We start from the raw sequence: 16244 nt of genomic DNA, 5'->3' as shown, positions 1-16244 counted from the left end.
TGCCTCCACCAATGAGGGTCGGCCTTCCCTCCCTTGGATGACGGACGGCCCTCCCTCCACCGATGACGGACAGTGCGCTGGGCATGCGCCATGAGGCGCTCGTGGCCCAGGCTGGGCGTCCACTGGGTCACGCCCAGCGTCGCCTCTGTCCCTCCCCAACAGCCCCGTAACTGGGTTTCCGTGATCACTTGTTAAGTCCGCGGACTGCTCTCTGGTCCCGCCCCGGGGAACCCAAACAAAGGCCACCGGGCACTTAGCCCCGAGCCCCGCTCCGCCCGGGGAGGGCCCGTGTGCTCAGAGCCAAAGTCCCCACCGCGGTGCCGCCGTCTGTTTATTCAGTAAACAAAAAACACAGAGATAAAGGATCTTTATTTATACAAAACTCCCGCCCTGTCCTGTTCCACTGTCCCCAGCAGAGACCAGGTGGTAAGGCGACCTTGAAGGCATGCACACTGCCCAGCCCCGGTGCCGGCGGCCCGGCGGCCGTGGAGACCAGCTGCAGGGCGGTCCAGCTGCAGGGCGCCCGGCTTGTGTACCTGGGACCCCCTTGCCCCAGGCTTGCAGCCGGCACAGGCAGCTGGCGGCGACTGTGACTACTGGTGATGACCGTGTTTCTGGCCTTGTCTGGTGCAGCTGAGCTGCTGCACCTCGCATTATGGACCCAGAGCAGCTGTGTTGAGGGGCCCCCACCCCGCGCCCTGCAGCTCGTTTCCCACCGTTGCCAAGGCCTCCCAAGCTTTCCCTCCTTGGTTTGCCGGATTCTGGGCTCAGCTTCCAGTTCGGGGAGCTGGGGCAGCACAGGGTGGGGGACAGAGTGCCCTGGGCAGGCCAGAGCGGGCCAGGCTGCTGGGGAAGCTCGGACAGGCAGCCAGCTCCTGGGAACTCTCAGTCCCTGTAAGCGCTGCCCCCGGACAGCTGCCCCCGGCCTTCCACTCAGTGCACGTGCTGAGTCCAGACGGTGCCAGGGGAAGGGTCCGTCTCTGCAGCCTCAGTTAGGCCAAGTTCACGGCTTCCTTCCACAGATCTCTGGTAGGAAGCTCTGGTAATCTGCCCGCTGGGCTGCCCCCGGGCAGCATTTCCCAGGCAGGGGTCGGCCCAGATCCAACCCGCAGACTCTACATCCCGAGGGCAGAGACCCAGGAAAGCCTCAGGAGGAGGGGCCCGTGGAGACCAGGGCCACTCTGGGGGTCTCACTTGAGCTTGGAGCACTGCAGGGGGCCGGGCATGCGGACTGGAAGGACAGTGAGGACTTGCTCTCCTCTAAGGCACCCAAGGGTCCCTGGGGTGCTGGAGCGAGGTGGGCCTCCAGAGGGAGCCCACCTGGCCTGGGGTCCAAGGCCCCCATGGGGCTCCCTGGGGGTGACGACCTGTCTCCACAATGGCAGCCACAGCAGGGGCCGGCCACCACGTGGGCCTGGCCATCCCCCTCCTGGCCTTGGTGCTGCTTCAGGTGGCCACACAGGTGGCAGGTGAGGGCTGAGTAGACAATGCCACTGCCCAGGTCATCCCTGAGGGGGTCTGGGGCCTGCTCTGGGGGTAGCAGGGGCTTCTGCCCGTCCTCTCCCTTGACCTCCGGCTCGAGGCCAAGCTGCCCGAAGAGGGGGCTTGGGAGGAGTGAGTTTTGGGGGCCGTGCGGTGGCTCCATGTCCAGTCCAAAGGTGAACAGGGGCACGGTTAGCGGAGCCGGGTCCCCGGGGAAGCCAGGAACGAGGTTCTGGAAGGGCTTGTAGCCCCCGTCCCCGCTGCCAGCCCCAAGTCCTGCTGTCCCTGTGCAGGGGGCACTGGGAGTGAGCAGGCTGGAGAAGGCCCTGTACCCGGCTTCTCCGGAGGGGCCGGAGCCCGCCCCGCTGTCCTGGGCGCCGCCCTGCCCCACCGCCTGCGCGAACTCCCGGTAGCCGCTGCTGGGGGCCGAGGCGGGCACCGCGGCCGCCCCGTGCTGCAGGACGCTCTGGCGAAGGATCTGCTCCCAGGTTTCCGGCTCAGGCTGGAGCTCGGTGGGGGGCTCTGGGGGCCGGGGGACACGGGGCCCCTGGGAGGCAGGGCACCCGGCCAGCTGTGCGTCTGGGTCCAGCGCCGCGGGGCCCAGGGCCTGGCTCTGCAGGCTGCGGTAGGCAGGGTTGTCTGCGATGACCAGGGTCCCCTCGGAGCAGCCCGGGCTGGCCGGGCCCTGGCTGGTACTGGCCGGAGGAGCTGGCTCTGGGTGGAAAGGTGGCCCCTTGTCCTCAGAAGCAGCCCCCTCAGGCCCCACGCTGGGGAGGGCACTGTCCCCTCCTGGAGGTGGGAGGCAGCACAAGTCCCCTGAGCCCCGCTGGTGACAGCCGCCATCCTGTGCTCCCAGAAGGTCCAGAAACAGGCTCTCTGTCAGCCTGACCATGATGCCCTCGCAGCCCCCCTGGAAGCCCCCGCTGTGCTCGGGTGACGGGCAGACGCTGGCCTTCTCCTCCTCCTCTGCCTCCTCCCCACGCTCCACCGGGGCCTCCAGCAGCTCCACGCACGGGGCCACGCTGATGTTCTCCGGCCAGAGGACCACGGGGCGCCACGTGGGCTTCTCAGGGCCCGGGAGAGGCCCGCCCGCTGCAGCCTTGGGCTCCTCGTCCCTCTTCACGTCATGCTCCAGCAAACAGGGCAGCAGCTTGGCCAGGCACGTCTTCCAGTGTCTGCAAAGGAGCAGCTGGGTCAGGGTCAGTTGCCCTTGGCCAACTCCTATTCATCCTTCAAAGCCCAGCGGAAATCATCCCTGACTGACCCCGGTGTGCCTCCCGGCTTAGCACTCAGGCTCCACGGCTAGACTGGGAACCCCCGAGGGCAGGGCCTGTCTTACTGCAGGATCCCTGGGGCCCAGTTAGAGCCCAGCACCTGATACACACTTGGTCTATTGACTCAGGCAAAGTTCCTAAGGGGGACGGTGACATTTAGAAGGCAGACCACAGCCTAAGCCACCACAGTGAGAACGCTCGTGGGGTCCACGGGCTGGAGCAGGGTCCAGGAGCTCCCAGGAGGCCCTGCAGGGACAGCTAACAAGGACAGGGAGGTGTGTCCTGTCTGAAGGCTCCGGAGAGTGGCGATTTGAAAAGAAGCAAACAATCAGTGGGTTTTTAACAATGATGGCAGCCTCCCGAGCTGCTGACGGCCTCCTTGCTCAGGCCAGACTGGGCACTCCCAGGGGCGTCCAGCATGTGCCCGTCCTGCCTGTGAGACTTGGGGGTCCTAGCTGGCAAGCAGCCCACTCCCCCAAACACCCCTGCTCGGCCCCCTGTCCACACCAGGAAGAGAAAGCCAAGGTGAGGGGGGGCATGGGACTCTGTCCTCAAGGTGGGGTCACTGTCCCGAATCTAACCCTGCCAATCCGCACAGGCCGTGACCCAAGGTCAGGTACATACGGGCACTTGGTTGGTTCCTGGGCCGGGGGCCGCCTCTCCCACAGCGACACCTGAAACAGAGACAGACCATCAATAGCGCTCCCCGCCCGCCTGGTGACGGCTGTGTCCAGGGGGTCTGCGGTGCAGAGGTCTGGACGTCGGACCGGGCGGGGGGCAAGCACGGGTGGTCAGAGTCACCTACATTCTCAGCCTCGGTCTCCTGGGAACCACTGAGATTGTCCTAATAATAACGGTGACTCTGGCGGGTGACAGAAGTGGCCGCGGAGCTCTGCCACTGCCACAGCCGTGGGTCCAGCCTGCCCTGGGATGAGCTTCAGTGACTGGAGGCAGAGGACGATGCTAGGCCAGCTCTGGGCAGAGGCCCCAGGACGCCCTGTGACCTCCCACCCTTGAAAGCTGGGCCACTGTGCTGGAGGGTGAGTGGCCCATGGCATAGTTACTCCCACTCTGCGAGTGATGGTCGCCAGCCACTGGATCCCCGAAGGAGGCCCAGCCCAGCCCCAACCGCCAACCTGCGGAGGCAGGAGTATGTAAATGGTGGCCATTGCAACCTCTGGGTCTGGGGGTCATTTGTTATGCAGCAACAGCTGACTGATACACCGATGGTATTTGTAACGGGCACCTCGCGTGGGCTTCTCAGTGGATCCCCCACCAGCCAAAGAGGTGAACACGTCACAGCCCCCGGGGGAACCTGAGGCTCAAGTTCAGCAACCTGCTCCTCCTACGCTGCAGCTGAGTGGAAGGACCAGGACCCAAGCCAGCGCCAGTGGACTCAAGTCCAGTAGGGTCTCTGAAGAATCTAGAGAGGCCTCGTCCCCCCTCCATCCTGGGGAACCTGATACCACTCAGCCAGATCCATGATGGGGAGCTGCCCCTGCCCTGCCCTGCGGGGCTCAGGCTCTCCACTGCTTCCTGGGGACCCAGTGAGGAAAGGGCAGGGCTTCGGGCCAAGGAGAACTGAGATGTGCTGAGGCTTTGGGCGGCTTCCTGGTCTTAAGAGGAAGGCACAGAAAGTCTGCCACCTTCCGTTCCCCACCTCTGAGAGGGGTGCTTAACCATGAGCCACACCCCCAGTCCTTTTTATTTTTTTAAATTCAAGACAGGGTTTCACTAAGTTGCTTAGGACTAAGTTGCTGAGGCTGGCCTCAAACTTGCGATCCTCCTGCCTCAGCCTCCTGAGCTGCTGGGTTACAGGTGTGCACCACTGTGTCCAGCTCTGCCCTCTCCTGTTTTGTACCGGCCCTGGCCTGGGCAGTGATATAGAAATGACCCAGGCTAAGAGACCAACCCCAGAGGGGCCACCCCAGACTGGAACAGTAGCCCCGGGAGCCAAGGGGAGGGGACAGGAAGTCTCTGGACTGCATTAAGTCCTCCATCACCCTGCCCTGCAGCGGCTGCTGACCTGTCCCCTTGCCTTCCCCAAAGCCAGGGCATATCCTTGGCCTCGCAGGCGAGTGGAGCCATGTTCCCAGCCACCCAGGTCCGAAGCCCCCCACGCTCGGCTACCTGGGAGTCCTGGATGACGATGGCCATGAGGGGGCTGCGGGCCGGGTTGGGGATCTGGTCCCACCACTCTTTCTTGATCCTGAGAGACAAGAGGAGAAGCTGTTGGTCTCTGATCACGGGCCGGTTAACGCTCCGCTCACGACAACTGCCCTGTCCTCCGATCCTGAGGACGCCTCGGGGACCGTGCCGACAGGTGTTGCTCTGCGGGATCCTCCCGGTGACCCCGTGGGACAGATCCTGCTGCTCACCCCTTCCCCAGACAAGGAGACGAGGCCCCAGAGAATCAGGATAGACTCAAGCTGCAGAGAGACGGTTCTGGGCTTCCTGCGAGGGCAAGCTGCAGGGGGAGGTGTGAAGTGGCCTGAGAAGCTGGGGGGGCCCAGGAGACAGCGTCTCCCCCTCTTCCTGCCTCTGTCTGGAGTCCCAGTGCACTGTCACGGGGAAGGACAGTCCACGTCTTGAGCCAGCGCGTGTTTATTGAGCATCTACTACGTACCCCTCACCTAGCCAGGTGCCCTGGGACGTCTGGGAGGAGCCCTGGTGACGTCTGGGCAACTGGCTTTCTAGGTGGGGGCACGGAGGGTGCAAAGGCTCAGGTGGAAAACATGCCCCGTGCCTTCAAAGCACTGCCCAGAGCCTGGAGGGGGACGGTGAGTGGGGACTGGGAGGGACATGGGCATTGGGGACACTGAGGCTCAGAGAGCAGAGGCCAGCCTTGGGCCACTTGGAGGCATCAGTGATAAGACATGGAGGGGACTTGGATGTCCCGCCCACCCATGTGCCCAGCCAAGGGTGGGCCCCTCTCAGCCACCTGGAATCCCGTGGGGGGACGGCTTGCTAGTTCCATTTCAGAGCAGGGAGGACTGAGGCTCAGAGGCTCCGTGACCCACGGAGAGAACTCACTGCAAACAGGCTCCCCCGCTTTCCTCCCAGCCCCCTCCGAGGCGAGGGTGGGCTTCCCAGGTGGGTGCCTACGCCCTCAGACTCACTGTCACCCTGCAGAGGAGGAGCCCAGCGTGTCCGTCACCCGCCACCGGGTGCCAGGCTGGGATTCCGACCTGAGTCCCTGACTCCACCAGGACAACTGTCTCCGCTCTCCTGGCTCCTGCCACGTGCCCCAGTGGCTGGACCAGAGCCCAGGCACCCAGCGGAATAAGGGGGCAGGGGACGGCTCCATCTCCCTGGTGCCACCCCCGTCCCCCGCTGCCCGAGACGCCTCCTTCTCCCCAGTCAGGTGCAGCTCAAGTGCCCATCCCAGGAGCATGCGGAACACCTCTCCGTCCCCCTCCGTCTATTTCCTTCAGGGTCCCTGTACCGTGGACAGAGACGGCTGCATGAAAGGGCCAGGCGAACAGAAGGGCCATCCCCACCCCCTGGCTGGCCGGTGGCATCGTGGCTGAAGCGTGGCACTCACTTGGTGACGCTGTAATAGCAGGACAGGCAGATGGCCATGATGACCAGGCAGGAGACGCCCACGCCCATCGGCAGGCGCTGCACCAGAGGCGGCTGGTAATCTGCAAGTGGGGAGCACAGCGGTGAGCCCGCGTCGTGCCGGAGCCAGCCTGGGGACCCTCCTCCCAGGCCCTCTATGATCTGGCTGCCCAAAGCCCCTCCTGTCTCACTGCCAGCTACTGTCCCCCTGAGCCCACGGTCACATTTGCATCCCCACCCTCTCTGCTCCACCAAAGCTCAGCGCCACCTCGTGACCTTGAACTTGCCCCTCTCCGGAAGTAGAGCTGAGTGCACCAACTGGGGCAGGGATGCCTGAGCTCAAAGCTCACATTCATGTCATCTTCACCTTCTCCCAGCTCCCTCTCTACCACTATCCCCTCCCCTGACAGTGTATCAGTCAGGATAGGTAGGTCCAGCTGCAGTAACAAATAAGCCCACGGTTTCCATAGCCGAGCACCACAGACACACACTTGCTCCCATTACAGTCCAGTGCAAAAGTTGCTGTTTTATGTCTTCCTATCGCCTGACTCTGACTTATTTCTTTGTTTACTTTTCGTCTCCACCTCCAAAAACACTCCTCAAGAGCAGGAACTTCCCTCTGCTTTGTCATTACCATGTTACCCCCAGCATCTAGCCCGGGGCTGGCCACACAGCAGGAGCTCAGTAAATATTTGTTGAAATAATTAAAGAGTGTCCAGAACTTTGTATATTTGCTCTATATTTCCCTTTCCCTCCCCAGATCAATAGGAGAATCCAAACAACCCAACAGCCAAGCCCCAGCTATGTGGCTGACCCTGGGTTGGTCACTGGAGACAGATGCGAAGCCAGTTCTGCCTACAGAGCTCAGAAAACAGCAACTTTTGCGTTGGACTGTAATGGGAGCATGTGTGTGTCTGTGGTGTTTGGCTATGGAAACCGTGGGCTTATTTGTTACTGCAGCTGGACCTACCTATCCTGACTGATACACTGTCCGTGGGCAATTTCGTTGCATGCAGTTAGACGCACCCCAGGATATGAAGAGCCAGGGGGAGTTTCTGGCCACAGAGTAAAAGCGGGGTGTGGAGATTCCAGGTGCTCCGGACCCCCATACTCACAGTTGTGCCACTGAGCGCTGGGGCTCCAATCGCTCCAGGTGCCGTTGTAGCTCTCGGTCCAGGCTCTCACCCGCACCTTGTAGGAGACCCCGGACTTCAGGGTGCTGGCTGCGAGGCGGAGAGTGGGTTCCATGTAGGTCACATTGTAGATGATGAACTGGTGGAGGAAAGGGAGATGTCAGTGCGCCACCAAGGCGGGGAGGGGCGCCGTCCTTCCCTGCTGACCTGAGCCCATCTGCTAGGTGGAAGAGCCCCTGGCCTGGGCATGGGGAGGTGGGTTGATAATGAAAACGTGCCTACTCCCCAGCTGCTGGGATTCAGTGGGTTCATGGGGACGAGCATCTGTATGGGGCTGGGAGCACAGGAAGTCACAGTGTCTGACGCACGGGGAGGGTCCGTGCACCCCCAACCATGGTCAAGGGCCTTGTCCAAACTATCCCTGCTGGGAAGTGACCACCAAGACCTCCTGCAGAGTGAGCCAGGCACCTTTTCTTTCCTAACAAAGGGAGGGGGCCCAGGGACCATGACAGCCAGGCTCAAGATGCCCCTGGGGACCAGGAAGTCATTGTCTTGCGCAGCACCTGTGACATGAATCCGGAGAAGGGGACAGGATGTGGCTGCCCGTATGTGACAGTAACGTCCAGCTATAGGAACTCTCTCCAGCTCGATGGCTTTGGAAAGGCCACAGGGGCAGGGGCTCAGGGCTCCTCCGAACAACACCAAGCCTCTCTGGCCCACAGCCCTCAAGGAGCTGGACGCCACCGATGTCACAGGAGCTTGGGGGCTGTCCTTCCCCAGTCGAGCCTCGGCTGAAACCACAGCCACAGCCAATGCCCGAAAGCAGAGAACCCAGCTGAGCCGTGCCCACCGCCTGCCCCACAAAAATGGACCTCACAAACCATTAGCCCATTAACCATCATCCCAGATGTGGGGCACGTAGGAAAGCCTAAACCCAGGGGCTGGGGGTGTGGCTCCGCGGCACAGCACTTGCCTAGCACACCTGAGGCCCCGGGTTCAATCCCCCGCACCACCCAGAAAACCAAAACCCCAAACAAACTTGAAACAAATATCATCTTTTTTGAGTTCTGACCTTTTGAGAAGCCCTTTCCCCAAATAACAGGTGAACAATTGGAGCATTTGAAAAAACAGACCTATGTATTGCACATGCATACAAAAATTACAGAGGGAGGATCTATAAGTTCTAGATCCTTTTATTTATTTGCTTTTGCTACTGGGCATTGAATCCAGGGGTGCTCTACCACGGAGCCACATCTCCAGCCCTTTCTGTTTTTCATTTGGGGATGGGGTCTTGCTGTGTTGCTGAGGCTGGCCTTGAACTTGTAATCCTCCTGCCTCAGCCTCCGAGTCACTGGGACTGCAGGTGTGCACCACCACGCCCGGCGATCGCCAGCCTAGTCTAAGGCACCTGTGTCAATTCCATTAAAATATTTGCAGAATTGAAAATGTGGGGGCTCGTGCCTGAGACCCACTACCCTGATAGGGACGCGGTACCGCAGCATATGGAACCCAAGAAACCCAAGAGCCAATGTGCGCGCCTCCACCTTTCCTTTCCAGAAAGACTCTCGGCCTGTTGGCCCCGTCCTGCAGTCCCCTCCCCTCCCCGGCCAGACAACAGCGGCCAAGAGGCTGGGGTGGGCGAGACCCGTATTCCATTCCAAGTTTTTTCGTGCCAGGTGAATTTTCACTTTATGTAAATATTACTTTTAGCCCTGCCCCCCTAAAAAGCTTCAAACGTGGGGAGCAAAATTAAAGAGTGTTCACCATCCATTCTAAAGGAAGGGGGCTGCCCAGAACTCGCTTCCCTGCAGGACCCAGACCCACGCGCCCTCTCCCCCCTCAGGTCCCAAGTCCTGGAGGCTTGGCCTCTGTTTGTGAGTTTGGGGAGACCCCCGGACGCAGGGTGAGCCACGGGGGGATTTCACAACAAGCCGGGCTCAGGGCTGCTGGAGAGGCTGGGGGGCAGAGCTGGGGGGTCAGAGCTGGGGGGCAGGGCTGGGGGGGGGAGAGGAGGGGGCAGGGGAGGATGCTCTTTCCTTTCTCCCTCTTTCTGGAGTAAGCAAGAAGCCACCACCAGGTTATGTCACCAAAGGAGTCCCACAGCCTGGAGAGGAGCAGGGCACTGAGAAGTGTTTTACCAAGACACCAAACAGATGCCAGGGCTTCTAAAGAACTGCTTGTGGTTTGTTTGTCTTTGAATGAAAAGGTCAGAAACATCCGGGGCAGGACAAAGACCAGGGGCTCTGGGGGTCATGTCCTTGCTCTGCCGTGTCCAGGGGGGACCCCAGGAGAGGTGCTTCACCCCCCCACCTTGGTTTCCCTCATCTCTGGGGGTAAGGCCGTACCTGCCCACCGACGGGCGTTCACAGCATAACATGTGCCACCTGCCGCTGGGGACACAGAGTACGTGGACCATTGTTTTCAAAGCTGCAAATAGACGGGTGGCCTAATCTGCTTGCTCACTGCAAACCCCTGACCCCAGACTCTGCAGCCCCGGGGCTCATCCCACAGATGCCATGAGTTTTCATGGCTCCAAATCTCTCCTGCAGTCCCCTCGACCTGGCTAAGCTTCTTTCCCTCTCTCTAGGACACTCCTGGGCGTCCCTCAGTGCCCAGGTCCCATTCACTCCCCGTACACAGCCTTGGCTGGATCCTCCGGGATGATGGACTAACTGCATCCTGCAAAGTCCACGGCGGAGTTCTAGCATCTCGGTCTTCATCCCACCTGGCCGGAGCCACAGTGCGGCAGACACAGCTGGACACCTGCCCGGAATCTGTGCCATTGGGTTTAGGCACCCAGTGATCCAGGAAGGTAAACTGTCCCCAGCTCCAGGGTTGACCCCAATCCATGGCCTGTGGTTGGTTAGAGGGGAGCACGTGACCAGCCCTAGCCAGCAACCCAAGTGTTTAGGTGCGGCTCTGTCCTTGGGAAGAGGATGGGGGATGGGGCGGCTCTATAGCGTCTGCCCCGCCAACAGCAGAAGCTGGACTTCATCTTTCTGTCTCTGCCCTGGCCAATCAGAGCACTCCGCCTGCACCTCCCTCCTCTCACGTACAGTGATTGGTTTAGAGCCTGACACAAGATGCAAGCCAGACCAGTGAACATCATCCCTAAGATTTTCCTGGGACTCCTGGAGGGGGGCAATCCAGAAGCACTTTTCCCACCATGGCTTCTGGCTATAGACCTTGGGACACTCCACAATGGAAGAGCCTGCCTAAAGACAAAGTCAACACAGAATAAAGAAGGGTCCTGGATCCACCTGTGCCTGAAGGTGGCCCTAGAAATAAGCCAATTGGTAACATTTCTTTGTCCTCCATAGGTCAAACTTCCCTCCCTGTCCAGCAGCCCCCCTAGCCCATTCCCTGGACTCTCAGTGAAACTTGCACAGGTCTAGACATGGGAGGACACTTTACTGACCAAACCCAACCTGTCCCTTCTGAGCATCAGCACATCCCCTGCTCTCTGAGCCTCTGCTGTGGGCCCAGCTGCCCCCTCCTGCTCCTCCCCCACATCCTGGCCCAGTGCCAAGTGCCCAGACCCAAGACACAGAATCAGTCCCCAGCTACCCCCTGACTTGGCCAGAGGGAGGAGCCAGTGACAGGAGCTGACCTGGGGTCCTAGGATGGCTGGTGCCTGCTCCCTGCCTGCTAAGGCCACCAGCCTGGGACCCCGGCATGTCGCACAACAGACCTGGCGAAGGCTGCTGTCTTATAATTATAGACGGTGTGTGATCCAGCCCAAGGTCCTGCACCAGCCACACAAGTGCTCTGCCACTGAACTTCATCCCCAGCCCTCGGTATGTTTTTCGTTTTGTTTTGGTTTTGCGGAGCTGGGGATTGAACCCACAACCTTGTGCATTCGAGGCAAGCACCCTAGCAACCGAGCTAGAGCCCAGCTCAATGCGTGGGTTTTAACAGGAACCGCTCTCCAGCGCTGTGCTGGGGGCCAGGATCACTCACGATGAGAAGCACATGAGGGCCCAGCAAGGACACTGATCTGGCTGTCTGGTCTTCTGGGGGCAGAGTCTAAGCCTGCAGCCTCCTCCTTTTGACAAAAGGGAAGCTGATGACCAAAGCCGCTCCAGGGAGACTTGTTCCTCTGCGTGACATGAGCCCAGGTCATGGAATGACCATCTCGCTCAGGGACTCAGGCTATTGAAGAGTGTAGCGATGACCACCTGCAATCTCCTGCATCCCTCTGCTACTGGGAGACACAGATGAGGCCCTTCTGTGACAGCTGAGGGGCAGAGAGCTGCAATAAGGCCCCCTTTCTGTCCCTTGCGGGTCAGGGACCAGGAAGAACAGGGCAGAGCCGGGTCCTTAGGTCCTGGGATTGGGGTCCAGTTCCAGGCCCCGTCTCCAGCTCCCAGCTCCAGAGCCCGGGTCTCTGACACCCCCTCTGGTTCCCAAGAGGCCGCTAGAACCCCACCGCGAGCTCACTCACCTCCGCAGGGTCGTTTTCATTCGAAATGTTGACCAGGTAGGTGAGCTCCTTGTACAGGGTGCTCCCTGGAGGGTACGGATTGCTCCACGTCAGCAGCTTCGTGTCGTGGTCGCTGGTGTGAACCGTGAGGTTCTCGGGCGCCCTGGGTTTCACTGCGGGAGAAGCGGTACCTGCATGAGGGGCGTGTCCGAGGATGCGAGGCCCCGCCCCCGCCCGGCCGCTGGCCAATGAGAGCTTTCGGGGGCTGCATCTCTGCTGCTGGACGGCAGTGCCACACCGAGAAAGCCATACAGAGAAGGGTCATCGAAATAGCAGCGACCACGCTGCTAAAACTCCACGTGGCGCTTTAGTGGTTATTAACTACCTTTCCACCGACGGGGCAAAACCTAGGAGCAAAGGGACCCAGATGGCTCTGCCACTTTGATCCTGCACAGCGTGGCCACATCTGTACTATTATTTATTGGGGTAGGTGGCTTCATCCTGAGTCGCCTGTTTGAAAACGGCCTCCTCTTGGGTGATCCCATCCATGAGGTCGTAGGTGTAGATATGCATAAAGACCAACAATCCAATCTGCACATGCTCATCATGATTCTGGCGACCAGGATGGGGAACCCGGGCCTCGTGCATGCGAGGTAAGTGCTCTACCACGGAGCCTCAGCCCCAGTTTCTTTTCTCTTTTTTTTTAAAAAATATATATTTATTAAAATACTTAAAATAATTATATTTATTTTGCATTTTTTTCTTTTCATATTTTTGTTGGTGCATTATCCTAGTAATGAGTTTGGTTGCCATATATTCCTACATGAACGCAATCTGACAATCTACCTCGGCCAACACCATTCCCTGGCACCTCCCCATTCCCCCTCTTCTCCCCGTGTCGCTCCTCCCCTCTGCTGATCTCCCTCCCATGGCCACCAGAGCCCCCATCTTTCTTTTTCATTTTCCACTCTTGAGAACACACACGATCCTTGATTTTTTTTAGTTTGGCTGATTTCGTTAAGATTCTCAAATTCCACCCATTTTCCCCACAAATTCCGTGGTTTCATTTTTATTTAGGGCTGAATAAAACCCCACTGTGGATATAGACCACGTTGTCTTTATCCCTTCACCCACTAAGGGACACCTGGGCTGTTCCAGCATTGGGCTTTTGGGAACGGTGCTGTTGTCAACACGAGTCGAGTGCCTCACTGAGGTGCGATGGCTTTAATTCTTTAGGGTAAACACCAAGGAGTGGTGTAGCCCCATCAGATGTTCACCCCCAGGTTCTAAGATTGACTTTAGAGTTCCTGCATGAGGCAATCCCAATAACCTGGGGGCCACCACCCATGAGCAGGACTTCAGGAAGCACAGATGGACAATGAAAGCCACTATTATACATAATTATAATGTTCCCATAAAAAATAAAGGGTACAATTTTAAAAACCCAAAGAACAAAAACAAAAGCCTTTAAATTGATTAATTAAAAAAAAAAAAAAAAAACAAGACTCATTGATGGAAAAGATCAAGTCTTTTGAGAGACCTGGCCTTGAGTACTCTCTCTACTGCTGAGAAGCTGTGCGATTTAAGGAGGGTCGCTCACCTTCTCTGAACTACAGTTTATTCACCTGCAAAAGGGGATAATAAATCTTTTTTGGAAACTGAGACTCAGAGAGGTAATGTGACTTGTCCCAGGTCACACAGCAATAAATTCCTGCTTTAAAATCCTCTTTAAACAACACAGGAACAAACTCCTGGGAGAATTGCTGCGGGGACTCTGGGGACGGGGTAAGATCGGCTTTCCACGAACACTCTACAGAGAGGGGAAGCGCTGTTCCCAGCTCCTTTTGTGATCTGCAGCGGGCGTGTGCTCAGTGGCTGGGCCTGGTGTCAAGACGCCTTCCTGGGCCCTTAAATGCAAGGGGTGGCATAGATGAGCCCCACGGGACTGGCTTGTCATGAGTACAGCCCCATTTCCAAGACGGGAGGACCGAGGTCCAGGAAGGGGCAGGAACCCCACCAGGGTTGGAGGGACACAGGAACCTCTTGGGTCACCTTCTGTCCTGGAGCCGGCCAGCGCAGGACACCCGCGCCTTCCCCTCCCGGCCCCTCACCGTGGTCGCTGGGCTTGAAGAGGCCGTGCCACACCTGCTGCCTCCCGGCCCACAGGACCAGCTGGTAGGTGTCGACTTTGACCAGGTCGTCCATGGGCATGATGCACACGCACATTGCGCCTGCGCTGTTCTCGGGGATGCACGTGCGGTTCCTGCAGACGCAGGTACTGAGTGAGGCTGGCTGGGACCCGCAGATGTCCCCAGGACATCAAGGAAACAGGTGCTCCTCCAGCTTCCCCCCACCCTGACTCGAGGACTGGGTCCGGGGGCTCTCGAGCAGCCAGGGTGCGGTGGGAGCAGGAGACCAGAGTGGCCTTCCGTGCTGCCTCCAGCCCTCCGCCCCCCACCACGGCCAGCCCTCTGGGCACCTCCTGGTCCCCAGCCCCAGCCCCAGCCCCGCCAGGGCTTACTCGGAGAATTCGAAATCCAGCCAGTAGGACAGATGGAGCTCCGCGCTGCAATTGAGGGGACCGTCCAGCTGCCACTCGCAGGTGGAGACGCTGATGTAATCTGAGAAGCAGGTGGGCTCACGCAGGACCCTCATGCTCCCTGTGGGGACACGGCATTGCCTGAGATGCTCGGAGCCCAACAGCCGGGGGGCCCGCACCCAGAAGGAGGGAACCAGGCCAATGCGGGCGAAGCAGAGGGTCAAGTCCCCAGAGCCGGGCCAGGACCAGGGCACTGGGGCTTCCAGGTAGCTGTGGGGCCGTGGAGGAGAAGGAACCCCATGCCTTTGTACCCGGTTGGTCGAATGAAAGGAAAAAAAAACTGGGCGCGGGGGTGCACGCCTGCGATCCCAGCAGCTCAGGAGGCGGCGAGTTCAAGGCCAGCCTCAGCAAACTTAGTGAGGCCCTGAGCAACTCGGCCAGACCCGGTCACTACGCAAAAAGGAAAAAGGGCTAGGGGTGCAGCTCAGTGGGTCAGCACCCAGGGTTCAATCCCCGACACCAAAACAAAACAAAAAGAAAAGAAAGAAAAAAGAAACGAGTGCGAGCCAGGGGCCACTATCCATCTGCCTCCTCCCTGTCCCCTTCAATTCCCATCCCCTCTGCCTGCTCTGTGCTCAGGAGGCTACCTGACCCCCATGGTCGTCTCTGCCCAGGTCCCTTGTCCTCTGGCTTCTAGTAGATTCGGCCACAGGAGAGGAGAAAGGGAAGGGTGGGCAGAGGCTGGAGGGCCGCATCAGGCAGGGGGCACGGGGTCCGCTAAGTTGTCCCAGATTCTGGGCCGCCCGGCTCCAGCCTTGAGCTTCAGGCTCAGCACTGTCCCCTCCCGGTCCACACCGATGTGCTCTTGTCGGGCGGACAGGGCTTGCGACGTTAGGGGGAGGGCCCCGTGAGAGGCTTGGGCGCCCAGGAACCATCTCCAGCTCATCTCAGGCCCAACTCCGGCCCCGCCCAACCCCAAGTCCCGCCCACCCAACACCAAGCCCCACCCCTCTATCCCAAACCCCGCCCGTTATCCCAAGCCACTCCCCTCCCAAGCCCCACCCACTCAAGCCCCGCCCATCTATCCCCAAGCCCCGCCCCTATGTCCCTAAGCCTCTCCCCTCCCGAAGCCCCGCCCTGTCTCAAGCCCCGCCCCTCCGGCCGCCTTCTGAAGCGCACGCCCTCCCCTGGGGCTTGGGTAGGAGCTTTCCGAGGCATCCTGGACCCCCCTCTCTCCTGTGCGCCCCTTCCAGCCTGTCCCCAAATCTACCTGCCAGGTGGACCCAGAAGCCCTGTGTCTCCTTCTGACCTGGGTCCTGGCCCCTCCTGTCCTTTCCCGCGGCACCCGGGACCCTCCCTGGCCTCACCCCTCCTGCCCCTCTGCTCAGACCCGCCCGCGCTGCCCCCCAGGCCCCTCTCCTCCTGCTCCTGTCCCTCCACAGTGGTCCCCCTCGGGTCCTCCACGTCCCGAGCCAGGGGGCTTTCCACTGGGGCCTCTGCTGAGTGCTCCCCCAGGCACCACCATCCGGCCCCCACCCCAACTGCCCCCTCATCCCCCACCTCGCCCGCCGCCCGGCACCCGACCCTGTTCCACGTTCTCCTTTTCCACCTCTGATGACCTTTAGCGACAACCTTGAGTTATTTCTTTGCCCTTCGAGGACAACCGTGAACTTCCACATGAATTACTATCAACGAAAATAACTGCACTCAGGACCATTTGTCACTGGCTGTCCCCTCCCCCTGCCACATAAGGGGATCTCTGTTCTGTCCGCTGATGTGCCCCGGGACCTTGGCACACCGTTAAGAGTCAATAAGTGGACGGTAGTGAGATG

At 59.8% G+C, this 16244-nt stretch overlaps 1 protein-coding gene across 1 annotated transcript in view; it reads right to left on the bottom strand.

The window, feature by feature from the left end:
* Positions 1–350: 350 nt before the first annotated feature.
* The window catches only part of Il4r (interleukin 4 receptor), a 33962-nt gene continuing 18068 nt past the window's right edge, over positions 351–16244 (bottom strand). Inside the window, exons 3-10 of the mRNA XM_027948803.3 lie at positions 14395–14533; positions 13985–14136; positions 11895–12046; positions 7433–7589; positions 6301–6400; positions 4887–4965; positions 3381–3430; positions 351–2657 (exon numbers count right to left, since the gene is read on the bottom strand). Of these exons, the coding sequence (XP_027804604.2) occupies positions 1148–2657; positions 3381–3430; positions 4887–4965; positions 6301–6400; positions 7433–7589; positions 11895–12046; positions 13985–14136; positions 14395–14533 (2339 nt within the window). The 3' untranslated portion in view covers positions 351–1147. The remainder of the gene's footprint in view (positions 2658–3380; positions 3431–4886; positions 4966–6300; positions 6401–7432; positions 7590–11894; positions 12047–13984; positions 14137–14394; positions 14534–16244) is intronic.

This window comes from Marmota flaviventris, chromosome 19, assembly GCF_047511675.1.
Source record: "Marmota flaviventris isolate mMarFla1 chromosome 19, mMarFla1.hap1, whole genome shotgun sequence".
NCBI classification, from domain to species: domain Eukaryota; kingdom Metazoa; phylum Chordata; class Mammalia; order Rodentia; family Sciuridae; genus Marmota; species Marmota flaviventris.
Note: the sequence above shows the minus strand (reverse complement) of the source record. Positions and strands in the feature narration are given on the sequence as shown.